Here is a 27,900-nt window from a genome sequence, read left to right as displayed (position 1 = left end):
CCCTTGACCCTTGTAGAAAAGCGACTTTAGATGAACTATCCGGTAGCCATTCGATATATGGGCACCTTAGGCATATTAGATATTCTTCCCTTCCTTTAAGAAAAAAAAAAAAACATAATCAAGACACAACGAAAAAAAAAAACGATCCTTCTACAAGTCACTTTTTATCATTCAGAACCTACGGGCCCCAATGTGGACTACAATATAGTTACTTCCGCTGGAGATACTCGCAAGCTCACCGTGACCGCCATTGCTACAGCAATAACGATCCTATTTCTAGCTATTTAAAAGAAACAAAAAAAAAAAAAAGAAGAAAGAAAAAGTAAACGAAACAAACATAAAATAAAAATGCAGAAAATATTAAAAGAGATCAATGTCATAAACGGTCGCTGTTCACACTCTAATCTTTCCAATTTATAGTGTACACGTTTTAAAAAAAGTGGTATGCGAATACGAACGTACGAATGTTGCTATATAATATCAGAGAGAGAGAGAGAGAGAGAGCGAGAGAGACAGAGAGAGAGAGAGAGAGAGTACAACCAGAGACACAAAACACAATGGATAAAAAAGAGATGAGAAAAGAAATTCTCGTGTAATACGTTCCGTGTTCGCCAGGTTTTCACTTTTTACCCTATAAACGTGTTTCTACCGCGTGTTTCATTTGTCGAACGCGCGTGAAGTTCGCAAAGATGTATCGCAACTAGCACACAAACCAAACACTAATTACACACACATACGCATACACACACACACGCGCGCGCGCGCGCGCGATTAACGATTATTGTAAAGTGAGTCACTTATTGTTAGACCGGTGCACAACATTCCAACGTAGAAACGTTAGCGAATAAGTGGGATTCGATGATGTTCGATGTGTTGAAAAACAGTGGAGGAAACGAGAAATGAAAATGATCGTAATCCGTTGTAAATTAGTAGCGCGTCTTAACGGTATACTTGTTCGTATGCTCGCGTCGTTACCTTGTTTTTTTTGTCTAGGGAATGTACGGTTTCGTGTTTTAGCATTATTTCCAGGCAAAATTTTATTGTTTGAAGGATTCGCACGTGATTGAAGATTTAGTATAATGTAGATTGATGATCGGATCGGGACAACATTCGGGTGGAATATTATAATTTGTGAATATTCGCGAATTATTCAAAGTAAATTGCAGAATAGCGTTGTGTGTCCAGCTCGAAAATCAATTTATTCAAAGGATAATATCACGATCATCGATGCATTAGATGTATCGTTGTGTGCATCGTGAATTCATTTTAACATAACATTAAATTAAGAGGCTGAGACACTTATTGCCTTAAATTGCCAAATGCTTAGTGTTAAAACGCGCAAGGTACTACATTGAAGACAAAACTGTTCACCACATTGTGTAGGAGTGTTCGTACAATTGAATTTTCGACTTTTCGATCGTCGACAGGGAATAAGAACGAATATATATGTATTAGGTTGCTTCGTAAATTCTGGCTCGTGAGAGTCAATTTTCTACAAATTTACACGATATATTTATGTGCGTTATGCCTCTTTTATAAAAATCTTGGAATCTGTCATTTAAGAAAGGACTCGTTATATATCTTATGGCCTCGAAATTATTTAATTTCTTCCGTCCAAACTATTCTCTGCTAGAAAAAAAGAAGTGAAAATCCGTTGGTGAAAATGTGGCATCAAATGCACATGAAATGCAAAACTACATAAAACACCTAAAGCATAGTAGTCATAATTATATTTAATAAGCGAATCATACTCTTTTAATTATTTTCATATAAATACAAATTTGCATAAATATTCACAGTCTAGTCATTATCAAAAAAAAAACCTTTTAAATGCTTGATTAAAAGATCAATGAAAACATCTTATTCGTTTGTTCTGTAAACTCTAAAGACACTATTTATATTATATCAACTTATATAACAATGTTATACGTGTTTATTGTAACACTGATAGTCTACTTACATGTGTGAACGAAGAGGCGGACAGAAATTATGCAGCAATCTAATACAATTTGCTCAATATTTCGAAAGGAATAAGAAACGTTATTCGAAAAACTAGCTAACATTGTATTTAATGTCGGGTCTGCCAAGGGTATTTTCTTGTTTCTCGCCACTTAGTAGAGTACAAATATTTTTGGAATGGAATTTTTCGCGATTCTCGCGGTTCGGTTTGCAACGAACGATTCAACGGGACAAAGGAAAGGAACAACGAGTAGAGTTACAGGGATGAAACAATTTCTTCGTGGTGTACACGTAGAAACACGAACGCAACTCGTTACCATTTCTCTACAGACGCAACACGTCCGTTGAGGAAAAGAAAATTCCAAAAAAAAAAGAAAAAAAACACCGGGATAAATCGTCCGCGAAAAATCCGTTTTCGTCCGAGCTGAACTAGCGCTCTTTGCATATAGCCTGACCTGCCTGTGGCTAACTACTTTTCTCTTTTTCTGTTTGTGGGTTTTTTTTACCAATTTTCTCGAGGAGGGACATCCGAGGAGTTTTTACACGTTTAGAGCCAAAGAAAAAGATACACTTGCAAATACTTAGACTTACTTAAACCACGCTTCGCGTGTTTTCACGCTGAACTGAACCCCTCAACTTCTTAAAAGAACTCACATAGGACATGTGAACACGACGACACGATATGATCGTCGATAAATATGATCGTGACCGAGTACACGAGTTATTCGCGAGTTATAAAAAAAAAAAAAAGAATAAAAAGCTAAATATGTCTATAAACGATAAACCGAAACCCAAATGGTAGAATATCCGCACGAAACGGGAGAAAGCACCTTTTTTTCTTAACCATTTATACTTTTAGATTGCGCCTAAAAATTAGTTTTCTTAACTGGGTTCATTTTTCAGCCAGATTGCATATACGATTTTTTCTCTCCTCTTGTGTATGGTTAATACATTTTTTTTTCTTTTTATTTTTAATTGTTATTCATTGTTTCTCTCTTGGGAAATTTTCATTAACTTTTTTACCAAGTGATCGGACTTAGTCCTGCTTGATTAGCTCTTGGACCATACGTGTTTAGTGCGCATGATGTGTGTTATGATTATCGATTATTACTATTATTATTATTATTAATTCTACCATTGCTATTAGCGTTATTTACTATTATTATTTTATTACTATTATTATTATTATTATTATTATTATTATTATTATTATTATATTCACGACGTACGCTACTGCTACGGTTTACTATAATTATTATTATCATTATTATTGTTATTATTACCATCGTCGCTATATATTGTCAATATCGTCGTCAATTAGTTTACTTGACCGCACTTATTTTGTATATCGTGTGTATCGTCATTACCATTAGTATTATCGTCACAACCACCGTCACGATTATCGATTACGAACGTCGCCACGATCATCCACGCTGACTTGTACGTATCTTTTCTTTTTTTTTTTTTTTCTTTTCGTTGGAGTGAGAAGCAAAAGAACGAGAACGAAAAAAAAAGAAGTAAAGAGAAGGAAAGGTGCTTCATAAGAGGCAAATAAATCGAATATCGAGCATCGAGTCTCGAGGTACACGGTACACTGAATACTCTGTCGCGTCTGAAATACAAATGGCCCCTTGTCCACGAGTCCACGAGTATCGATCGCGAGTCATCGTTCAACGAATGCGACAGGGTCGTCGCAACCTCGATCTCTTAAATGTTCGCTCTTGCCTTGGGTTTTCTTATTGTTAGATGTTAGATTACGATCGCATGGCATGCGCTTCTATTGTTTCATATATATATATATTTTTTATTGTATTTTATTCCCTTTTTTTAAATGCCTCTTTAGTTTTGTTGATTCTTCTATTATCGTGTTTATTATTTCTTTTTTGGTACCGTTCGTTTCATTTAATTTAGCGCCGTTCGCCTGTCTTTTTCGTTGGCGACACTCTCATTCCATCGAACACACCACGTACCTTTGTAAGTACTCGAGGGATTCCACGTGACCAGCGATTGTATGTTAACACATTATTTGAGTGTGCTTAGGTGTAAGAAGAATTGTAAGAACGAAAGTGGGTGAACGTTCTAATAGCGACAGATGTGTAATAACATTGTTGATAACAGCTTTCAGCTACATACATACATACATATATGTACAACATGTATATCGGTCATAGCATAAACGCAACGAGTTTCTGGTGCACGATTTTGTATATATCAATGGTTTCTTATTCATTGTACGATAATGTGTTCCATCGGATGTGGTCTATCAAACTACGCACAGTAATTATTGCTATTCAACAACATTTTTGTACAGAATATCCTCTTTTTTCGTATGGGAATAGTTGTTAGTAATACACGAAACGAATGATTTATATCTTTGAGCGCACTAATTAAAATTTGCAAGAGGAAGCAGGGAAAGGAAAGGCGAACTGGTTCCTTACCGATTTTATTCTGCGACGGCCGTCTACAAACTGACCATCGTCGTTGTCCTCGTCGATATATCCACGTGCGCTCCGACGGAAATGCACTTGGCAGCGCGGTTCCAAGAGTAGTTTCATCCATCCAAAGTTCCATCAGAGTAGTTTTAACGAATTAACCATGCTAAAAATGATAAAAAAGACGCGTTGTTAATGTTAACATTTCAATTTTATTTTGTCTAAAAATAGTAAATACATATATCGTTAACTTTTTACTACAAGCTGGCACTAAATCAAGAAACTAAAAATATTAGAAGATACATGCAAGGAAACTCGGTTTATATTTTCTCTGCAGTTGCTATCGTTGCACATAATAGAGCAGGATTAAATAAACTTTGTTCAGCAATATCTTTCAAATTATCAATGCACAAACTTCCTACGAATCTTACTCAAATCATTATACAAATAAGATTTAAAACACACATCTGAAAGATTTCCATAAATCGCAAAGTAAATGCAACGAAAAAGAAATTTCATTCCATAAATTGGTAGAAGATGAGCGTTTGGAACGAATTACGCGGCTGACTTTTTTGTGGATTTCCGATTCCATTGAAAATGATAACAAGCACCTGCACCAGAATATCGTTGTCCGTGCGATCTATCATGTTTCTATGAATAAAAAAGATATCGCTAGTATGGGAATATCTCTGGTGGCAGCACGAGGGAATGAATGATCGTACACGATTCAACTGTCGCGTGTCGAGCGTTCGCCCAGAATGTCGCGTTTTAGATTCATGTAAACGAGTCGTACGAGGTTATATTTCACGTGAACCGGCTCGGCCGTGAAGATAAAGGCGCAAGTGGGTTGTGTATGTTTGATCGCTTTCCTTTTTTCTTTTTCTTTTCTTTTTTTTTTTTTTTTCTTTGTGATCGATCGAATCCTGAGCTGGCCTAAGATTCTCGAGTGCCGAGACGAACGAATGTATATTAGATGTATTATACGAGTGAATGGATGAAAAATCTCGCGATTTCTATGAAATGGAATCGAACAATGCAAGAAGAAACACTGTGGTTCCGAGAAGAAGCGGGCGGAATTTTTTGCTCTGAAAATTTGTGACCTTTTTTTGTTTAGACGAAATATGACGAAAATTTGCGCTGGAAATTGGTAAATAAAAGTCGTACAAGTATACAGGTGAATGTTAATATACATTGATGATTTATTTAAATTGATATACATCTATGTTATTAGGCTGACTATTCTGAGATAAATAAGAAACTGCATTTCAAATATTTTATAGCATTCAACAGATCTCGACTACGTCTAAAAATATTCTAATTTTAATCTTATGGTAACGATATAAAATATCGGGATTTTACCAAATATTTTGACGGTTTAGGTGAAAACATTATTTGACGCCTCGTGTTCCTTTAATTGAAATTAATGAAAAAGTAGAGATGTCTCCTAAACGTAAGCTTAGTTTGTCCAAATCCATCACAGAGACATCCAAAATTCATCTGACGGGCAACATGTTACTTAATCTACTCCAATCATCGCCATCTTAAATCATAATTTATGAAAGTCTTATTTATGCTAAAAATAAAACATTCGTGAATTATCCTTTTAAATATCAACGCACATATTCGCACTGTATAACCATGCACCAACATCTACTTTATTATCAATCACATCTTTCTATTCACGGCCGTTCCATCCATTTAATCAAAAGAAAAAAATATTTCTCAAAAGCATATCAACGAGTCACCTAAAACCTCAACTTCGCGCAACTCGTCGAGTCTGCAAGGGAAACTCGTTCAACAGAACAGAGTATGCATTCCCAAACGCGAGAACTCGACGAAGAAACAGTAGTTAACGAGGCACCGATCCCACTTCCGGCTAGTTCTCGAGGAACCTCTTCTTCCCCGGAACCACGGGATCGCATCGCGACTAGTTTTCGCGAATCTGCGCGTGTTCCTCGAATCCTCGCGTCTCGAACACGGAATTCTCGACTTTCGACCGTTTTCAACTTCGCCCTCTTGTAAAGAGCGCGTAGAGGTACGCGAGTCGCTTCCGGTAGCGCGCGCCCGAGAAACAGAGAGAGAAAGAGGGACGCGAATAGACACAGTGCACGGCATGTAAAACTCGTCTCTCGGTCGAAGACGAAGAGGAGCGTTTTCATCTTCGAGGCTGCTTTTGAGCAAGGTTCGCGGCACGAGGAGCGTGCTCGTCGGCGCGTGAAGCGTTTTCGTGCCGGCAAAGACAATAGGTCGCCTCAGAATCAGACGGAAACGAGCGAGAAAATCGTTTCTGCTGTTCGAGTCTCGCGAAAACCTATCCTTGTCCTTTTCCGATCGATCCGCTAGGCTCGTTGAACGATTGCCAAACGTAGAGAAAAGAGGCGGAGGAAGGAGAAAGAGAGAGAGAGAGATGAGGAGGTGGAGGAGGATTTCTCGTAATTTGTAGCACCGTCGTACATCCACGAAGCTCCATTAGAATGAGATTTGATTCAACCGTGTCCTAACTTAATTTTGCCCAAGTTAAATCGCTTTTGAAGAGATGGACAATACAAGAGAAAAGAGAAAGAGAGAGCGAATCGTCGAGATTGCGTGAATCTCCCTTTTTCACGACGCGTTCGCGAACGTTTCGGCAGAATTACCAATCCAGTTTCGAGAAAAAGAGTAAAATAATGGGTTTTAACTCTCTTCGTCGGCCGACGGATATACTACGTTACGAGACGAACCGGTAGAACGCATTTTCGTCAGGCTACGTATTTTCCACGTCCTGACCACGCTGAAAATCGATAAAAATCGGGCTGTGCAAGTCTCATCCGGAGTATTCGTGGCTGGGTAAACCGCACCGTGAAATATAATTCACGAACGCGTTAATGGCGAAGCCGCTCCGGTTTGGACGATACCAGCTCCGGAAATAAAAGACCACGTGAAATTGCTCGGTGACCTGATTCGATTCCACTATTTTTTTCGTTTAAACGATTTAATCGTCTATCTGATTGATTCATCTGCACGTTTGTGCAAAGATGTCTGTGAGGTTCCCGCGATGAAAAGATTTCTGACGTCTACTGTTATCAGATTTTGCTCATCAAATATTATTTTATACGCTGGAATGGTCATTTCGAAACTACAGGAGATTTCTCTTTATCTAATTTGATTAATTGAAAATGATATAATAATTCATATAATAGAAGGTTATTTAATTTCTCATTCAGGCAAATTTGTGTTCAAATAAATCAGCTCTGTGTGCAGTTCATTTGACACTAATTAAAATTTCATTTGAATAAATAGGTTTCTATCATAGCTCTTCTATCATAGCCTTTTAGGATTCTTCTATTCATTCATAATCAGCATTTTGTTCTATTTCTTTGCTCATTCATAAATAACGTCGTTTTCTTGAGCTCTTCCCTTCAAAAACAAGGAAATACTTACAATCCACATATTTTTTATCAAACTTCTTATTATACTATCTTATCATCAAAATTTTGAAATTTCCCAAAATATCTGCCTTCTTACTTCCTCCTCCATTTAGTAAATATCAAAATATATTTAACAAACCAAATATTTCCTGATCAACCTTTGCATTATATGGGACGAATCTACTAAAAGAGAGTATCGTTTGATTAACTTCTCTTGATCTGGCGTGAGTTTTCTTGACCAAACCGGGAAGTCAGGATGGTAGCGGGAAAACGCGCGGATAGGAGGCAGATTTCGAGATTAATCGGTGAAACTCGGGATAATGGCTCGCTTGTAACGCAATTAAAACTCCGGAGGCTGGCCTCGCGGCCAGTAACTTATAATAGAGAGCGCAAGAACCTTGGTAAACTGCATCCTGTCCTCTTGTTCGATCTTCTCTTTTCCCTTCTCTTCTTGTGTAGCTTACCGCGTCTCGCGGAGATGCAATTTTGTAACTTAAAACGCCGCAGAGTCTGCCGCGAAACTGCTTCGGTCGGGAAGATCAGAAACCGGCGTCGGTGAGATAATTTCGAGGAGGATGCAAATGGGCCCCGGCGAAGAGAGACGCCTTCTGTTTCCCGGCTCTCAGCTTCCGAGTGGAAAAAACGCGCAAGATCGTCGATGAAAGTGTTGGCACAAAGAGCTGTTGTAGCTGTGAAATTGTTTATGAACTCGCGTAAAACAGTCTGACGCGGAATGGTAGAAGCTCTTTTCTTAATTTCAATTGCTAATTGCAAACTAAATACAATGTTTTTGGACAATAATAGGAAGATAAAGTCTGTAAGTTTCAGATCAAACGTGTTATCAGTGTTAGAATATATAAATATGAAGGCTACAGATAAGCAAACGTAAGGAAAGCAATTTTTCAATCTGTTCAATCTGAAACTGTGGTTTAGGATAATGTGTTGCGTAATGATTAGGCTATGGATGTATATACATTGATAGGAAATTTAAATCTTCAAAAATGGTTTGAAATATATTTCGTTTAATGTTGAACAAAATTTTCATTTGTATGTAACTTTTCTATGAATAGTTGTTCTTTGAGTTATACCTTTTCTCATAATATTTAATGCATTGCACTTTTTTTTAGTGTAAAATTCATGCCTTCCTAAAACTTCCATGAATAACTACCATATATCTATATTTCAACATGGCAACGTTCATGTAAATATCTTCCATTTGCATAAATTTTACTATCTTTTGCAACTTCTACCTCTGTTCCAGTTCTGCGACTAACACTTTTCATTTTTCCTTCATTATGCTACACATAATTCCTGTCAGAGTAGAAAATCATATTCCCTTAACAAAAAAAAAACTCCTTTTCTATGTCACAAGTACCAAATGTCCAGAAATCGTATCTTGTTTCCATGAAATTCTCTAAATTGATTCTTTTCTTTATCAGAAATACCAAATATCCAAAAATTACAATGTCTTGATTCCATAATTCTCTAAATTCCTGCAAAATACAGTAAAGTAAAGGATCAATTTCTTTCTTATATCAAGCGCCATATATCCCAACACACAAATTCCTAAGAAACAACTTGCATAATTCCATAAAATTCCTACAACTCCCCTAAATTCTACCAAAATAAAAGGAAAGAAAAACGACTCGTAGAACCCATACCGGATAACTCCAAAACGAAGTAACATCTCTACTTTATTATAATCTCTGAGTGCCAATACTTTTGCGTACAGCGAGCGCAAGCTCGTTCGAGGAACTCGGTTCGCCCCGAAACAGAGAGCCCGTTATAAATAGGCGACGCGTTTCCAAACGAGGACGGACATATGAACGTGACTTAACGCAGGAAGGAGAAGAGTCAAGGAGGCAACAACATGAAGCTAGCTCGCGATATGAAGCGCACCGTGCAATGTCGAGAGCCATGAATCTATTTTCGAGACACATGGCATTCCTGCTGTGTGCATCGCGAAATTGCGATAACGCAATCGTGACTTAAGTGCTGGACAAGTGCGGTACCTTCCTGGAAAGATGTTCCTCCTTTTCATAGGCATCTTCTTCGTCTCTTGCACGCGGTTGTTAAAGAACTTCGAATTACCGACTTCCTCCAACTTCTTCCAACGATCAGCACCTCGTCGAAGTACGAAAATTCAAAGTAAGCTCGAAGTCATTTCACGAGACTGGTTGATGGACGCATGAAGTTATTACATTGTTCCGTGGAAATTATAGTCGTCGTATATATTGCAATCCCTCTCTTTGTCCCGATATATAGCGAATCGGACAGCAGAATGGAGAACGACTTGTAAAAACGAGCAAATTTTCACAAGCGAGCATTAAAATGAACAAAGCCAGCACGAGGAACACAATTTTGCTGTCGTTAATTTCTGCCGCATAGAATCGTTCCTCGAAAATGAAATTCGTCACCATTCGCCAGTCGCCTCCATTTCCACGTGGACATTTTTTTTTCTATCCCTCTTATTCGATCCTATCGTCGACCGTTACAATTTTCAATCCTCCCGTCTATTTCGCATCGGATATTTTCCTCTGGCGAGGAAATGGAGTAGAGCTGGTCCTTCGAGCAACAACGTATAATGGTAATAACCGAGCCACGATCCTGTCGATTGCAGCACTCGAGGAAACATTTCTTTTTTCTCTTTTTTTCTTCTTATAATAAATGTCTTTCTTTGGTTGACATGTCGAATTGATCATCGATGGCGTTTATTGAAATAGCTGTTATTTGCATGACGAAATACGTGTGCGAGTCGAGTCAGTGGTCGTGAGAAAATTACAAGATGTAGGATACAGGTTAAATTTTGTTTTAGGGCATAGGAAATTTTTGACGAATTTATACGTGTATTTTCTGATAATACGTACGAAACGAGTAGAGACCGGAAATATTAGATTTGAATTTAGGGAACTTCTGAAATTTAATCCAAACTTAACCCAGATCTAATCTAGCTGAAACCTAATCCTAACTCGAAGTACAAACTCGACGCTGTGATTCACGGTTTTGTGACTGCATCGGTCTGCATGGAATATTGCAATTTTTGCAACAAAAGTAACTTTCAATTTGAAAGTTTCTTAAACTTAAAAGCTACGTTTATCGATTCTATTCGCCGAGTGTAGTATCTGAAAATACATACAGGGATCAGTTAAAAGCTTTTGGTGTCTTGAAAATACAACGTTTTGAAATGTAACAGAATACTTCATTCAATATACTATGGAATTATCCATTATCAATAAAAAGCAATCTTAATTTTCCAATATCTTCTTTATAGAAATCGATACGTTCTGATTTAAAAACTGACGATGTATGTTCGTCGATAGCTTCATCCTTGAAATATGTAGCTCAAACGAAACTATAAATGTTACGATATACTGTCAGCAATTGCAAAAGCTTGGAGAAAGATACCATCCATGTTTCAAGGGAATAAAATTAAAAAAGCATAAGTAGAAATGTCTTCAAAGATTTTAGTATAATACTAGTTCGTTTTAAGCATCGGTTAATTAGAGTTTGTCGATCAAATTGCTATTTATCAGGTGTTTCACGTTTCTGTATTTTATTTATCTCCACTGACTCGACGACTCGTTGACTGCCGTATAAAACTAGAGGATGAAACGCAGACCGAGGAGAAAACGAAAAACCATGGACTGAAATGCGTGCACTGTCTTTCGAGCGCCATTTCGTTTCTCTTTGTCCGATCAAATAAAAGAAGGAAGATTGAAAAGGAACGCGTTTCACGATCAGATCCAGCGTTTTTAAAAGGATTCGCGGTATTCACGTGTAATTGCCGACGAATATATATATATTAAATTGCGATCTGTATACAGCATACACATGTATATGTACAAACGTATATATATATATAAATATATATATACATATAAATATTATATGTATATGGCAGATGTTTAGAAAAGAGATAAACATACTTACGTGCAAGGATTATGTGCTAGCCTAGTGCCTAATATACTATATAATATATATATATACATTCGTATTTATAACGAGGGCAAACGTTTTATCGTTTCACCTGTGGAAAACACTTATTGTAAATATGAGTATGGAAATATATATGTGAGTGTTCAAGGAATACAATGCCAAATAAATCAGCCAGCAAAGAAGCCACCATCAAATTGTTTCCGCTTCGCTGTGGAGATTGTTGAGTACACCGTAACAGAAGACAAAATAAGAGATAAAAGACAAATAGAAAATATTAATGATAGGATGAAAAGAAGAAATTAGGAATATCGTTGGTTCTACGAGATTTAACCCCTTGATGCGACGATTGAATTTTATGTTAGAAATCATCGGCCTTTATTTTACAAAATTAAATTCCAAGATAATTGCCACCAAGTTTTTGTATTTTAGGAAGTAAAGAGGATTACAAATGGACGTTCTTATCAGTATAACAAATTATGAAATCACGTATTATGAAATTTGGTTCGAGGGATAATTGCAATGAATTCTTTGTATCGTAAAGAGGATTACAAATGAAGGTTCCTGTCGGCACTAGCGTAAGAAAGGAGAACGACAATGAAAATAATCGTAACGAAGTAACACACTGGAACAGAATAAAAACGTCTAATCGCTAAAGTTGTTATCTGCTCGAAGCGAAAACGTGCTCCTTTAATGAGCTATACCTAAGTACGTAAACTCGTAAATCTTGGAATTCTTATAATTAATTGGGATTTAAATATCCGGATATCGTATTTTATTCAAAATAATACACTGTTTATTAAACAAATTCCAAAGCGTCTGATTATTCGCAAAAATTCGCAAAGGACAAAAAAGCACGTGAAAGAGTACGTTTTCCTATTAATCTTCTACAATAAAATAATCATATTACTCGACGACCAACCATCCAACAGGAATAAATGTCAGTCCAGTAAGCAGTGGTCAAGAAAATTCGAATTTACACTCGCATGCATAAAGAACAGAACTGGCAAAGAAGATGACAGTGAACACAGCCTGTTCGGAGAACCGATCGATGGATCGGAACCGTTCATACGAACAGTCTATTCATTCATCAATGTCTATCAGAAAACATTAGCAGCATCAAACGAACAGTCTAAAAGACGACGCACCATAAATTGAATCATCCGCTTCGGTGATCAGACCGCGACGACACATAAGCATTAAGGGGTTAAGACCCAGCGATGAGAAAGATAAAGAGAACTCGAGCGAAACGGGCTGATCAATTTGAGATGGTTTCTTTCTCGGCCGTCTCGTTCATTTTTCCGCCCACCTGTTTCACCGAAAACTAAGAAACGAAGGGCGAAAGAAAAATTAAAATTTTTGGGACAAATACGAGCAAAAATGTACACGATGGGATGCGACATGCTCCGAAAGAGAACGGTAAATATATTGAAGCACATCAGAAGAGTCGAACGACAGGCGTAATATGTATCATACATCTGCTAAGTATACATATATATCGTAGTAGTCCCTCTCTGTTGACTTTTTGAAGCCAAAAAAGCGAGCGTGTGTGTGTGTGAGAAAGAGAGAGAGAGAGAGGGAGGGAGGGAGAGAGAGAGAGAAAGAGAGAGCGAGCAAGAGGCACTCAGTGGAAAAAAAAAATTAAAAGAGCTTTATGTGTGTGGAGGTAGCACATTAGTGACGCGTAGAAACTAACATCGGGAGAGAAAGGTAGCGAATGAAGCTTTCTTCCCCCTTCCTTGAGCTTTCTCAGCACCCATATCTCTACGTCCGGTCGGACAGAAGGGACTACCGCACCCTTTTGTCGCTCTTCCGTTCCGCTATATTTTCGCGCTTGGTATCACACATGTATCTTTGTGCACCAGCTATTTCATTTAATTGTCTAGTTCATTTTTCTTCTTGATTTTCATATTTATTTCTTTTATACATATTTGTTTGTTTCTTCTTTAAAAATTGTTTCTTGATCACGCTTCTTTTTATCGCTTATTCGACAACCGATATCATTCTTTCATTGGTATACACATATACGTATGCACATACGTTGGTTCGCTTTGGTTTGATTTGGTGTGCGTGTGTTTAGTTCTCTTGGTTCCTTACGTGTCTACGCTTTGATGAAAACGGATTTTTGGCACTTCCCCAAAACCCTCCGCCGATCTTCTTTCTTTTCAGGAGACTAAAATTAATCGTTCGCGTAACGTGTTTGGTGATGTGCCTAGGTCTAGAGACGGAAACCCGATCGCAATATCAATTTCGCGGTAGATCCATTCGTTTCTATTGCTTCCAGAAACATGTAGTCTCTTTGCGCGGGATATGAAAGTACTTAAGTGAAATGTAGGGGAGTTTTTGTTTAGATGGAAGCGAAGTTTAGAAGGTTTCTTGTCATGTAGAATGTAGGATTTCTCAGACATATGGAGTTTCGGTGTGGAGCGAGCGATAGATTTATCGCGTATAATTCAATGTTTACTAAAATTTTCTTTGTGAGAAAATAGGGAAGATGTTAGAATATGATATAAAATAAAGGATTCGTGTATATGAACATTTTATAACACGCAATTCTAAAGTAGGATGTCTATATTCTAATTTTTCATACGTAATCTTTATTATCTAAGAATGAAATAAAAGAAAGTAAAGCAGCTAACAGGAAGATGCAAGAATAATAATGAAAAGGCAGATATATTTGTTAAAAAAGGATTATTTAAGAAAGGAAGAATTACTATAAGCATATATTTTACATTATACATTAAAACATATATTGGATTAAAATTTCACATTCAGAAAAACTGAAAACTAAACTACAACTTCGAATTAATTTTTAACCTGGTTCGAAATATCTTTTATGTGACAAGAAACTTTTCAAACCTTATTTTGAATGCATAAACTTATAATCAATAGTAAAACAATATACTTTAAACTGGGAATGATTTTCTCTTTATATCATCACCAAACATCGTTGAGTAATGCTTCTGCACTAACGGATTGCAAACAAACAAATGTACATTTTCTGTCATGATATTTATCTGATACATGATTCTTATCCTTCAAGGTATAGACACAACTGTGGTTCATCATCAAGGACCTCTGATATCAAGCGCAGCCATAATTGGTATCGTCATCGCGGTAATATTCATTATTATTATCGTGGTCGACGTGATCTGCTGTTGCGCTCGTAAGTCAGGTGAGAATATTTTTTTCGCATATACTTCACAAACTTATCACGAGTTGCAATATGAATTTCTTCTAAAATTTAGAAATATTAGATTCAACAAGATTATAACACGAGCCGAAATAAAATTATAGCGAAATGTTGCAACGTAATAGTCATAGCAGTTGCATTTGAAACGGTAATATTGAGCTTCGCAATTTATATCTAAGAAAATTATAGTACATGCAATACGAAGTAAAAGTGTAAATGAATTTATTAACAATCGTACCACACGTGCGCCTAATTTCCCAACATAAACCTATTCACAATTTCAACGTAAATTCTAAAATCACGTCATAGCATTACATGCATGTGCAGCGCGAATTTATTAGCACTCGCGACCTCCGGAACGTATCTAAAATTGCAAACTGGATTTATATGAAATTACAACGTTAATTTGCTTGATATAGCAGCGCGAATTTATTTGGAATTACCCGCGGCGTAAACTTGTTCCAAATTGCAACACAGATTTATCTGAAAGTGCAACTGTGATTCTACGTGAAATTGCAACGTTAGTTCGCGTTAAGTGATCATATAAAATTATTCGATTTTGACAAGTAGATTTTATCAAGTTAGAAAAAATTTAGTATAAAATATAATTGGAAGACTCGTAGCAAAAACGGTCCTCGTCAAATTGTTGGATTTTTTTAGATCAGAATGTATTTTCGTAGCTAGAAGCTAGGCTTATAACTATACAAAAGTATTTAAAAATTTTTATCACAAAAAGTTTCATGTACAGACTATGCTTTTTATATAAAACATCTTGAAATTTCATTAACGCTATAATGAGATACGATCGTCTAGTTATACATATTCATCAAATTTGAAACTAATTTTGAAACATGGACAAGGATCATTTTTGTTACGAGCTCTTTAATTTTAAGGAAAATCTTTCTCACGATCGACATCGATATTTTTCTTTCTTGTCTTTTTCAATGATTCTATGAAATGTTTGTTACAGGAATCATATATTACGTGTGTGAACGTTCCCGCCGAAAGCCAGTAGACGAAGAGGACGCGAAACTTGGCAGGTGAGGCTCATTCCAATCGAATTCTTTCGATACGCGTTACACATACCTACATACTCACGATATTTAGATCGATTTACTTGACTTTCTTATATACATTATATATATATTTTACATTGTGCTTTGGCAAGTCTTTGGCGCTATATTTACCGTGTCATCGAACTTTGCACCCACCATCGAACTTTTACAAAACCTCCGTGAAACTCTTTCTTTCGCATCACAGAGGTCGAACGAATTTTCGCGACTCGAATGGAGATTCCTGTTGGAGCCGTGACTAACGTGCAAATTAGTTTACGGAACGTGTACGAGTTTCAAGAAAGATTTACCTGAATATTCGTGGAAATAGTACCGGTTCGTTATAGGGTTACCGAAGTTTTCAAGAACAAAAATTTCGATAGCTCTTATTTGAAAAATTCCATTAAAATAGGTCCGAATATCGGAAAGAAGATATTTTTATATAATTGTGATATCATTTGGTTATAGATGTTTTATCCTGCTACGATCCTCGAATTTTGATATTTCAATCTTGCTTTGGTTTTTTTCATTTTTCATTAATGGATTCGTTTCGTGTATAGTCTCCGTTACTGAGATATAGAGTACATATTAAAGTAAAATATTGTAAAATTAAGTAATTTAATTCGAACAACTGCAAATCATCAACAACTCGTTGAGGATTAAATTAGATTTTTATCTAAATTCGATGCGACAAAAATGCTTATTATATTTCTTTTATATCAGACATTCATTCCTTACACTAGAATATTTTAAATTTATCTTTCGTATAATTTTTTGAGCCTAAATAATTACTTAATTTTGCTAAAAAGCGAGTTTTATTCTATATTCATTCGTGTGCGTTCTAAATAATGCGGTGTGCTTACTGAGATCCATGAATTCGAATTGTCGAGACTTTCTACGATCTCAGCCTTCATTCTTAATAGTATAGCGAGGGTACAGAATAACGGAATAAAAATCTGAACGACCACGAAGAGGAGCCCTTATAGTCCGAACTTAATGGATACTCGACAAATCGAAACCGGGCATCCTTTATAGCGTTCTTATCGAACGTTTGTAGTTGCAACTATATTTATCCCGCAAAAAGGTAGTAGAGTGTCCCGTGGTTAAATCGTCCGGTTAACTCGTTAAAACCTAGCCCGCCATCAGGAGGCACTTTGACTCTCTCGCATCTGTCTCTTTTTTTTTTCTTTACCGGTAGTCTTTACGGTTGGCGGTTTCCATTGCCGTATTGCGACCAAAAAATGGCCAATGTCGCCGGGGTCACGGCCATCCAAGACTCGGGTAGTGGAAAAAATACCATTAAATTGGTCAAACATACTGCCATGTAAGAGAGACACATAAGTGAAAATCAGTAAGAAGCATGGCCTCTCACGAAGGGGCTCCGACACGGCTTTCTACTTCGCATGATGTTTTTTTCTTTTTTTTTTTCTTTGTTTAACACTCTTATATTCTTCCCGTTTTTATTTTTTATTTTCTTTTTTTTTTCTTTTATTCCTCGGCTCCACGATGCTAGTGTACATCTTGGAACGTCAAATACGTAATTCAAGAATGTCATCAATGAAAACAAAACTAACGGTCCGTCGATAAAAGAAATTGAATTTCTAGAATTGCAGCATGAAAGGATCTTGTCTGTTTCCTTTCCTCGTCTCATCCTTCTTTTACATGTAATTTATTTTGCCGCCAACCACTTTCCGAACGAAAGAACACTGTACATTATTCACCATGTTCAGTTCATTTAACGCTTACCTATTTTCTCTATCTCTGTCACTCTTTATACGCGCTGCATAAACTATCGCCATTATTCGCCCGTGCTTTGGCTATGCTGCATGAGATATCAACACTCTGAAGTGATATTAATTGCCCGTTAACTACGTAGCATACTCACCACTATTCACTCTAATTTACCCTGTTCTATTCAACCGTGGATTTGAGAAAGTAGGTAATTCAATTTCATTGCCTCGTGGAAACGTTACCGTGGAGACAGGAATATTTTTCAGTCGTAAATATCGCACACTGTTATGTACTACGAAATGTACAAATAATTTAATGACATTTCAATTCACTTACCTTTTTCATGAATGTTCTCCATCATGCAAACTTTAGTTATATTTGTTCTTGATGTTGTACATTGTTATTTCATCGTATATCATATAACACGCGACGAAGAACGAAGATACGATACTTCAATTGCGAATACACAATACTAACGAGTGATGGCATGCATTATGCGTATTATTCGATGTTGCACCACGCGCCGCATCTCGACATGCTCTCTTTTATGCCCAGTACTAGAAATTAACCGTATAACAACCAGCTGATAAATAGTCTTCCATTAATAACCCCACTTTTTCTATTGAAACATTTTAGAGACGAGAAGGAACCACTGAAGGAAGAGAAGAAAATCACACCGATCATCGACTCGGGACTTCGCCGAGAGACATCTATCACGTTTGACGGCAAAAGATCCGTCTCAAAAACTGGTTTCGTCGGCAAGGATTCAGCGGTCTAGATATTCTTCCGGCGTACTAGATTGTAAATCAACCATGGAAACACCATTTCTGGCCGAAGTGTTCTCGAACGATACGAAAAACAACAGACAAGCCCGTACATCCCGAAACGTACACGTAGGAAACAGAGTTTCGCGGTTGCTAAGAATCTTCTCCTTTGACGAATTCGAATTTCAAAACGATTCGCGACTCTACTCGGGATTTGCGCGGGAACGTGGAGCAACGAGACGTGTTCAGAGTGACATCTCGGTTTCCGTTTCTTAGATGAGACACGACGCGCCATCTCACCGCGATCAAATAATACAAAATCGTATTCGTCTGCTTCATTCGCGGAATTTTCAAAGATCGACGCGATAAATTCGCTCGTACATTCTCGTCTGTCCTTCTTTCTGGAAGGTAGGACAAAAAGATTGTAGCATTTATTCGTAAGCCTGCACGTTACCGATTTCTCTCGATACAAAATTCATCTACATGATTTCTCATCAGTCGCGATAGTTCTGTGTGTATAAGAAAAATATATCTCACTTTCTTCCCTTCCTCGCCAATGTAGTCACCAAAGCGTATAAAAAATAATTGTAATCTACGATCTATGGTAAAGTACGAAACGTATTGTAATCCAAGATCATAATGGGGAAAAGAGGAAACTATCGATATAATGTAACTTAGCGAATATTGCAAGAAGGAGGAGGTAGATAGATCGCTTAAACGAGAAGAAAGCATGTACAAAATTAATCGCGAAATTGGTAGAAGTTGGTCGATAATTAGTGATCATTGCTTCGAGGCACCCTCTAGATACTCGCAGTCTAGTACGCTGGGTAGTACTGTGTTATCGTGTGCACAGCACGAAACTAAAAAAGAAGGAACGGTTTACCTATTCTATATCGTTTCTTCTACGTTAATAGAAGGAACATGGTGTAACAATTATTATAGAAATAAGAAACTGAAGTTTTAAGAAGTTTTGCGAACGAAGTAGAAACGGACGGAATAGGTTACGTCTCTCTCTCTCTCTCTCTGTCTCAACGAGGTTCAGTATTCTATAAGAACCTCTGATCTGTGTATATATACTTTTAAAATTTATCATATTTCCTCGACATGTTCCATTCATGTATGTTTTTCGACTAGAAGTCGTATTATATGTTCCAAATACACAAACACAAATATGCTGCATCTTATTATATTCGGCACGATTCTAAACGACGAATTATCAATTTCGTGGTTATATGACTTGATTTCAAAGACTGATTCCTTTAAGCGCGTAACCTTATGAAAACGAATCGTACCGATTATTAGTGACGATCAAATAATTCAAGCTAATAAACGGTTTTAAATTCTGTTTCGTCGTTTACGTATCTTTTGACAAGATTTACCGCCACGTGTTTCCTCTAGCCATGAACAAACTTTTACAAAAATATTTCTGCCGCTCGACTTTTGAGTATGGTTATATATATTCTTGCCGTATCAACAATCATGACTGATGTATTAGTTACGAGCCGTACGTTTATTCGGTTAATTAATACGTAGTTGTGTTTTTTACTTCAAAGTAAACATTATTTGCGTGAAATATTGTTTCTTTTATTCGCGTCCTAATTTATCGTGATAGTTTTTGTCATTTATATCTCACAATGTAAAGATTACATCGTCGAGACATCGCGTGCAAAAGCAGCCCTAGTGTCTCTGTCATTTTTACATCCTTTTTTTTTGTTATTAGTATTTTATGTATCCTATGTAGTTACCCTGTATGTAAGAAAGTAATCTAACCGAGAACTGGTTAGCTTACGCGATGAAATTGTAATCAATAAGATTATATATCATCACGATCGGATTATTGATACAGTTAGAGAACAATATACTTAAAAAGCTGTAAAATACGAAAATTAAAAGAAATGTTACCGAAAGAAGTTGTATTCGATATGTCGACCGCGATGGCGTTTTAATAAGTCTCAAATGTATCTTTCGACAATTAAGTCTCTCTACTGTGTATGTATAGTGTAATCGAAGCAGCGATATCTTCGATTCGGCTAAGTAAACTTTTCTCCCTTTGAACACTAAATTAACATTTGACATTTGTAATAGGGATTCGAATCTTTTTGTTTCAGAAAAAAGAACAATCGAAAGCTGCCATATACATTATATATTATTATATTCGATAATATTAAAATAATGCCGATTTTGTCCTAATGTGTAAGATGGCTTTTCAAGAAAACGCAGTTAAAATGTGATAAGTTTTTGTAAATGCTTGTAAACGTTTTTCCTAATCTTTAAGAAAATATTGGAAATAAGTTTAGGAGGGTTCGCTAAGTTTAGAATGTTGTATGTGAAGTTGGAAGGTGTGTTCGCAAAAAAAAAAAGAAGAAAAAGTAAACTGAAAAAAATAATCGATGTGTGTATATTTATTTAAGATAATTGTACCTTTACCTAAAGAAAAAGAAATTAAAAAGAGTCATCATTCCCTTACCTGCGAACACACTTTCTGCAGGGTAGCTTTTTTACGTACCGTAAACAGAGTTTTGCCAAATATATAGTACTTATTAGCTTATAAGTCAACGAGTACACATTATAGGTACACAAGGAATATATATTACATCGGAAAAAAAGGAGAAAAAAATAGTGGATTGTTCATTGTAATTGTCACGCAGTATTTTCGAGCCTTCATCGGATCAAGAATCGATGATTCGATGAGGAGGAAAAGACACGTTTATCTAGCTATTTTATATTCGTTGCCAAAATCCGTAACCCAAGTAGCTTCCCACGAAAAGTATTACTGAGCATCTTCCATTTTAAAGAATATTATTACGAAACATTATTAAAATTCGTAGGTTAAGGCATATTTTTTATGTATGCTTTTTCTGTACGCGTCAAGGAAACGTACTCGACTAATAAAGGATAAAGAACATTTTCAAGGTCAAATGATTCACATCTACATTATCGTTTCATTTTTTTACACGAAAAATTTTATTCATCTATATACCATTTCTTCAACAATATAAAAAATGATCGATTTGTAAAATAAAGCGATGCTTAACAATAGTATGTAACCCAGGCCATCATGTTATCATGCATACTATCGATAAGCATATTCTATGTAGAATGTAGGATATATAGAATGCAATAGTGTCATATGTACATTCTACATCCTTACTGAATATGCAGCTATAAGCAGCTACCCATTATATGGCACTGCATTGTCCCTCAATTTAAAAAGTTCATGGTCAAATGTGAATGATAAAAAGCGTATATAAAATTAATTTTTCTTTCAAGATTCAAAAACTTAGTATCATAATAGGAATATTTTTTACTATTAAACTTAGTATCACTATATCAAAATATAGCAAACTGCAGTCTAATTTTCTTATCACACTTCAATACCTACATTTGAACGTTTACCTTTCTTTATCAATAGTTGTTCCACGTTTAACTGTGGTGGCTCTGTTCGTGTGTGCCATACGTACACCTGTAGACAAATAATTATTTGATTTATACCATGAAATATATAAAAAGAAAACAATCAATAAATACCTTTGTGCAACAATCTGCTAACGGTTCTAGTTCATCTCTACTGACAATTTCTGACAATATCTCACTCTCCTGATAACCACCCTGAACGTCGTACGAAAAAGCGGCATTTTTATGTTCTAATAAAAGTCGCAAGTTGATGGCAAAACCCGCCATATCTAATGGAAATGGTCGCTCTGGCTTCCACGCAGCATTGAAACCGATTACTTTATTAGTAGCGTTATCACATATTGGTTTCTCCACCATCAAACCACCGACTAGACCAACAGGCCACACACCGACCTTCTGTATCTTCTCCATCTGGAACACACATAAGTTATGTAATGATTTCGTGACTGGACCGATTGCAATCGTTAATGTTATTACCTCGTGAAATAATTTAATCGAATACGTATTGTCGTCGTCAGCAAAAAATACTATGCCTTTGTCGGTTGGCCTGCGATTTTCCCGAAGCCACTGTAACGCTGCATTTCGTTGTTCGACGCCACGTGGCTTCTTCCAATTCGGGTCATTTCGCCCTAACTTATAATTCGGCGGGGTTACCGCAGCCAAATGGGTATAAAGTAAACCACTATCTTCTAAAAGTCGAGCAACGAGTTTGGTCTTTTTCCCCGCGTCTTCCACGACAATCCAGTGGAAGTTGGGTATATGAAGAAACGTTTGCAACAACCGGGTCAGCTCTGCCTTTTGCACAGGCCTGGCGAACGTAGGGGTAATGGCATAAATCATAGGCTTCTCGGCAGGTTCCTGTTTCCTTACGCTTAACACGCCATGCCCCTCTAGCCTCTTAATTACGCTATACGTCAACCCATACAGGTCTCGTTGCTCGATCATTAATGATTCCAACTTATTCCTTAACTCTCGCCATTTATAGCTCTCTTGGTAATCTTTTAACAAAAATATTGATACACATCATTACAAGAAAATAACTTATAATTCGAATGCAAATTAATAAAGATTAATCGCAGTTTTTAATATTTAGACGAGATCTGTTTATTTAATAATGAAAAATAATTGGAGAAAAGAAGAATGACTAATATATTACATCTTATAATATATACATTCTTGTATATTATCGACAAAATGCAAATATATGACATAATAATAATGAAATATAAGTTATAAGGTACTTTACGTTCTACATGAAGTTTACTTGAATATCGCGGGCAGCATGCGTAGAAACTGTGATAACATATCAAATTTATGTGTCATGCGTTTTTACATTCATGACAGTTTATCTGTAGAAGATGGAGGTGTATGCACAACTCTACGTACAATAGTAAAGAAATACTTACATATAAAACATTGAAACGCAATCACATTAATCAGGAATAGTATTAGTAAGCCTTTATAACGGAAGCGGCCCCACATATTAAATTTAGTACCGAATTCGTCGGTGAGGAACACACTTTCCGTCATTGTTGCCGCGCCATGACACTATTCTGTATGCTGACCGTATTTATTCGCGGCGGTTGCGATCTTTTGAAGAAAGCCAGTAGTGAGATCTAACCTTGAACGCAGAATCGCGTCGTAAAGGACACATCGTGTAGTCATCCTATAACCATGAGCAGTAATCAAAAGATAATCACAGTTTGTAACTGCATTATCAACAGAGTTTAATTAAAGCCACCGCAAGATTCATAGAGCAACAATATTTCCGATCTATTCATACAAAATTCACTTATGATTTTAGTAAATGCGACACGGGCACACGGTGTTGAAGCTTTTATGATCATCGCAAACTTTCAGCAAAGACGAATTTTAGGAATAAAAAATGAAACAAACGCATTTACACGTTACTCGCAGGTTAGTATCATGCACTGAATTAAAATCCCTAGGGCGTATGCAAACTGACTTTGCATAGGATTCTTGACACCAAATTTAGAACAAATATCATACATATTTGTATACGTATATTTTACGTTCTATAAATGTCAATAATAGAAGGAAAAATAGGAAGAAACAGGGTCTTTTTGCACAATTGAACTAATATAAATAGTGAAATTTTACAAGTCACAAGTTACAAATTACTAATGTTAACCTATAATTTACAACATGTCAATTCACTAATACTATTAGTCGGTAAATCATTATGTAAGAGAAGCATGATAACCAGTAGATAGTAAAATTATGAATGTAATTTATAATATTAATTAATTACATAATGTATTCCATGATAGAATAAGTAATGAAACGAAAACATTTCAGTAACAAGTTTTTCATTATCGTTCTTTCCTCCATACAATTAATTACCTTCAATCGCTAATTTTTCCTTCTTGAATTTTGAAACCGAAAAATATCTACAGCGCCAACGACGGAGTATCTCCGCTTCCTTGGATAGACCTTTTCAAACATAAATTCCCTAGAAGTCATGGGGATAGCAGCGACACCGGCTGCAGTCGAACGAATTCGGCTGAATTCGGGCGCGTGCCATACGAGGCGCGCGTAGAGGAGCGCATGCTGGGACGTGTCACGGACACGCGTGTGTCAGGAACGCGCATACATTTCTGTCGTGACTGGCCAGAAGGCGGCGCAGAGGGGACGTGAAGGGGTAGAGGCTTGGGAGAGCAAACAGGCGCGTAGATAGGCCAGCTCACACGGTGGAGTTTCCGCAGCGAGCTACGGAATCATCCTATGCTCGTAGGTTGCCGCGCGTGACTCGTGTTCAGAGGGTTCCTCGTCGATGGTCACGCGTCGTATCAACGCGAATAGTGACTAACGACATTTGACAACGGCACGATCGCGCCGCGTTTAAAAAGGGTGGTTCGATGATTACTTACGAGAATCAATCGCGAATAACTCTGAACAGGAAAAGAGGGTAAATGCCGTGTAACTGGTTTGCGAACTGATCGCCAGTATCAAGGCGGTACGACGAGCTGCTGTGCCTGTGCTACTCGTGGTGGCGAGTGGCAGTGGTAGTGGTGGTCGTGGCGGTGGTGGTGGCTTTCTATCGTGGTGGTGTCCGTTGGTAGTCGAGACTCATATCGTGGTGGTGGTGGTAGTAGTGGTGGTGCTGTCAGAATAGTGCTGCGCCTCGTTCGGTGACGGTGGCAAGGGAGAGAAGGAAAAGTGGCCCTCGAGGTTACGAGGCCAGAGGAGAAAGTGGGTGTTGCCGGGAGTGACAACGGGAGGATCATCCAGGTCCTCGACGCCAGGACTCGTGGAACAGGGGAATCGGAGTATAGGATGCTCGTCGGTCGAGGATCCAGGAGTCGACGTCTCCTAACCGAGAGCCTGATCCTCGTTGATCGTGTGCCTCGTGAGTATCAACAATCTCCTTTCCAGGACATACATTCCGGTCCAGCATATATGTAATTTCTTCCTTCGATCATTATTTCGTCTGCTACTCTCTTTCTCTATCTCTCTCTTTTTCTCTGTATAACGTTAACTGTACGTTGATACTCTGGAACGTTAAGTAAATTCTAGTTCTAACAATTTCGTCATTATCCCCCACGTTACCGTAGGCGTGCAAGATTACCGAGTGTCCGGATCCTTAGTTTCCCTTGACGATTTCGGAAGAGGTATTTAGTTTGACGGCTATGAAGGAAATAGAGGTCGGATGCAAATTACGAGCGTGGACGAGGTGGTGCGAGCGATGGGCACGGTAATTGGGGCGAGGGGACGCTGGCTCTAGTGGGCGCGGGGGTGCGAGAGGATGCGTTGGATACTTCCCCTTTTGCATCCTCTTCCTCGTTTACACCCTCTCCCATTTTCCCTTGCAATTTTCCTTGTTTCTCTTCGCTCGCGTTTTCGCGTTCTTCATTTCCCGCCCACCCCCTCAGTCGGTTCTGTAAACAGGAATCACTGACGCGTGAAGTACATGGGCGTAGGTAAAACTCAACTTCACACACCGGTTCTCTTCGTCGAGATTTTTTCGACGTAACGAGGGACCGGTGGCGTTATCGTGTACAACGATGACTCTGTGGTGCCCTTTCCGCTTCACTTTCCGCGTGCCACCTCCGCGGCCCTCGTCTCGTCGGATAACAGCGGTATACACGAATACCAGAAATAATACTCGAGACTCGTCGACCAGCCGAGAGAGTCGAGAACACCCCCCTCTCGTTTCGTTCTCCCCTGGTAGTGTGCACTGGCCTCGATTAGTTCTCGCTTAGAGAGAGAGAGAGTTGTGACCGGATTATTCTTTTTTTTCTTTTTTTTAGGGGTAGTGTAGAGGGTGAGAACGGAAGGGGTGCGCTAACGACGTCACCGTGTCGAGTGAGTCACGGCTTCTAAATTGATCCCCCACCATGGTTACTCTTCCTCCTGTTCCTCTTGCTTTACTCCATCTATTCCAGCTTTTTCTTTCTTTTTCTCTCATCGTCCAGTCGCTCGTTCTATCCTTCTCCTACCATCCATCTCGTTTTGCTTCATCTCCATCAACGAAGCGAAGCACGTTGATTTAATTCCCAATGCAACGTGCCCCTCTGATTTACGCGACGAGAAAATATGCCAGGCCAAGAGGGAATGATCGTGCCTGAGGTCGTTCTCCACGTAACGTGCCTTCAACTTATGACGACACTCGTTCAATAATTTCGCAAGGTTACGGAAACTGTCGATACCATTCCGACCATGTTTCGCAAGAGTAATCGATCTCGTGATTCCGGCATGCGGTCAGCTCGGTCATAAGACAACGTTCTGTCCACAATATTTCCGGATTCTTCAGCTCGTTCATAGTAAGTTATTTAACATATTCTTGCGCGACGGCTTTAACCGAGACGAGATAAGATTAAATCATCGATGATATTGCGTGACGGCACATACCGTGATTGTTGTCTCGTTATCAGGTGATGCGATAATTGAGAATAGGCTACAGGTTGGATGAGATTCTTAGACATTTTACGTACTAATCCCTATATATTTACTTGTTAGTGTTCCTGACATGAGATATCTTAGGCTTTTGTTTTCGATTCGATGAAGGATGATTGTTAAGTTATAAACTACATTTGCAATGCAAATGTCTCGCTAGTGCATACGAAATAAGGTTTATTTGATCGAAATCTTTAGTTGCAAGACTCACGAAAAGCCAAGGTGGTGCTTAACGTGTTGAGAATGATTTAAGGGGTTAGCTATCGTTGAATTTATAACTGGATCACAAGTTGAATCGAATCGAGATGTAGCTTAAAGTATATGACTTGATAGGTGGACATTGCACGAAAGCTGCTAATTTAAAGCAACTATCGAATATATTTCAACGACCGTTCTTTTAATCCCTTATGACTTCTTTAATACTGGGTATTATTGTACAGGTATATATGTATAAGTGAATTTTAATCGTTCATTGCTGAAAGGTCGTGTGGAATAATGAAATGTTAAGTTGTTGCTAATTTCCAATTCGAAGAATTAAAATAGAAGTTTGAGTTTGATACAAATGACGTGTGAATACACGTGGCAATTTTCATAAGAAGCTTTTATCATAAAGAGAATGATATAATTGATCGAATAAAAAAGACCTATATTTCTATCCACAAGATTGACGTTATATTTTTACTAACTCTGTGTTTTATCTTATCAGCACTTGAAACTTTCCATCAATTTTCATCCCCAATGCTCATCTCGCGGCTTATTCAGAGGACGAGATATTTTACAAAATTCGCATTAAATTGAGAACATTTCATAGGCTCTCGAGGAAGTAAAATTTCCCATTAGCCCGGTTTTTTTTTGGAATCTAGTGAAAGAAGAACGAGTGGAGCGTGCGTGTACAAGACATTTCCTCCTTCTCGTTTGTCTGGAACACAATTCACGGATCCCGACTTTTCTCCACGCTTCTTCTTCTTCCACGGTTAAGTTACCGCTTCAATGTAACTCTTGTGTTTTCTTTTGACCCATCCGCGCGTCGGCTGTTTCCTCATTAAGAAATGGGAAGTTCTTACGAGAGGCCGGAATGAAACGAACGAGCGTCACAGC

The 27,900-nt window shown here is 37.6% G+C and overlaps 3 protein-coding genes and 1 long non-coding RNA gene across 13 annotated transcripts in view; 2 read left to right on the top strand and 2 right to left on the bottom strand.

Moving 5' to 3' along the window:
- LOC100642967 (fasciclin-2) overlaps nucleotides 1-21,376 on the top strand; it is a 170,804-nt gene extending 149,428 nt beyond the window's left edge. For 3 of the 5 annotated variants that reach the window (XM_048409275.1, XM_048409274.1, XM_048409273.1), the window contains 4 exons: nucleotides 14,775-14,906; nucleotides 15,895-15,964; nucleotides 17,175-17,300; nucleotides 18,344-21,376. In XM_048409275.1, the coding sequence (XP_048265232.1) occupies nucleotides 14,775-14,906; nucleotides 15,895-15,964; nucleotides 17,175-17,300; nucleotides 18,344-18,485 (470 nt within the window). In that variant the 3' untranslated portion in view covers nucleotides 18,486-21,376. Of the gene's footprint in view, nucleotides 1-175; nucleotides 5,561-14,774; nucleotides 14,907-15,894; nucleotides 15,965-17,174; nucleotides 17,301-18,343 lie in introns of those variants that run through there. The other 2 variants (XM_048409276.1, XM_048409277.1) reach the window with 2 other exon arrangements.
- LOC125385792 lies at nucleotides 4,296-18,348 on the bottom strand. Its single transcript, XR_007225431.1, has 2 exons — nucleotides 18,044-18,348; nucleotides 4,296-4,557 (listed from the first exon to the last, which is right to left on the bottom strand). It is a non-coding gene; the product is annotated as an uncharacterized LOC125385792 (long non-coding RNA).
- A 35-nt stretch (nucleotides 21,377-21,411) lies between the features above and the next one.
- On the bottom strand, nucleotides 21,412-24,364 carry LOC100643292 (galactosylgalactosylxylosylprotein 3-beta-glucuronosyltransferase I). 3 transcript variants are annotated; one of them, XM_012312661.2, is made up of 5 exons: nucleotides 24,250-24,364; nucleotides 23,292-23,551; nucleotides 22,363-22,883; nucleotides 22,000-22,296; nucleotides 21,412-21,934 (listed from the first exon to the last, which is right to left on the bottom strand). In XM_012312661.2, the coding sequence occupies exons 2-5, from the start codon at nucleotides 23,413-23,415 to the stop codon at nucleotides 21,836-21,838; spliced, it is 1,041 nt and encodes a 346-aa protein (XP_012168051.1). In that variant the 5' UTR covers nucleotides 23,416-23,551; nucleotides 24,250-24,364; the 3' UTR covers nucleotides 21,412-21,835. The 3 variants fall into 3 exon arrangements, with proteins under 3 accessions (XP_012168051.1, XP_048265235.1, XP_003398330.1); XM_048409278.1 differs by lacking the exon at nucleotides 24,250-24,364 and adding an exon at nucleotides 23,132-23,178 and having other exon boundaries at nucleotides 23,292-23,831; XM_003398282.4 differs by lacking the exon at nucleotides 24,250-24,364 and having other exon boundaries at nucleotides 23,292-23,829.
- Nucleotides 24,365-24,513: 149 nt separating this feature from the next.
- LOC100642851 overlaps nucleotides 24,514-27,900 on the top strand; it is a 49,744-nt gene continuing 46,357 nt past the window's right edge. For all 4 annotated transcript variants that reach the window (XM_048409272.1, XM_012312657.2, XM_012312658.2 and 1 more), the window contains exon 1: nucleotides 24,514-25,255. The gene's annotated coding sequence lies outside the window, so the exon portion shown is untranslated. The remainder of the gene's footprint in view (nucleotides 25,256-27,900) is intronic.

Source organism: Bombus terrestris, chromosome 10, assembly GCF_910591885.1.
Source record: "Bombus terrestris chromosome 10, iyBomTerr1.2, whole genome shotgun sequence".
NCBI classification, from domain to species: Eukaryota; Metazoa; Arthropoda; class Insecta; order Hymenoptera; family Apidae; genus Bombus; species Bombus terrestris.
This window is presented reverse-complemented; position numbering and strand designations above follow the sequence as displayed.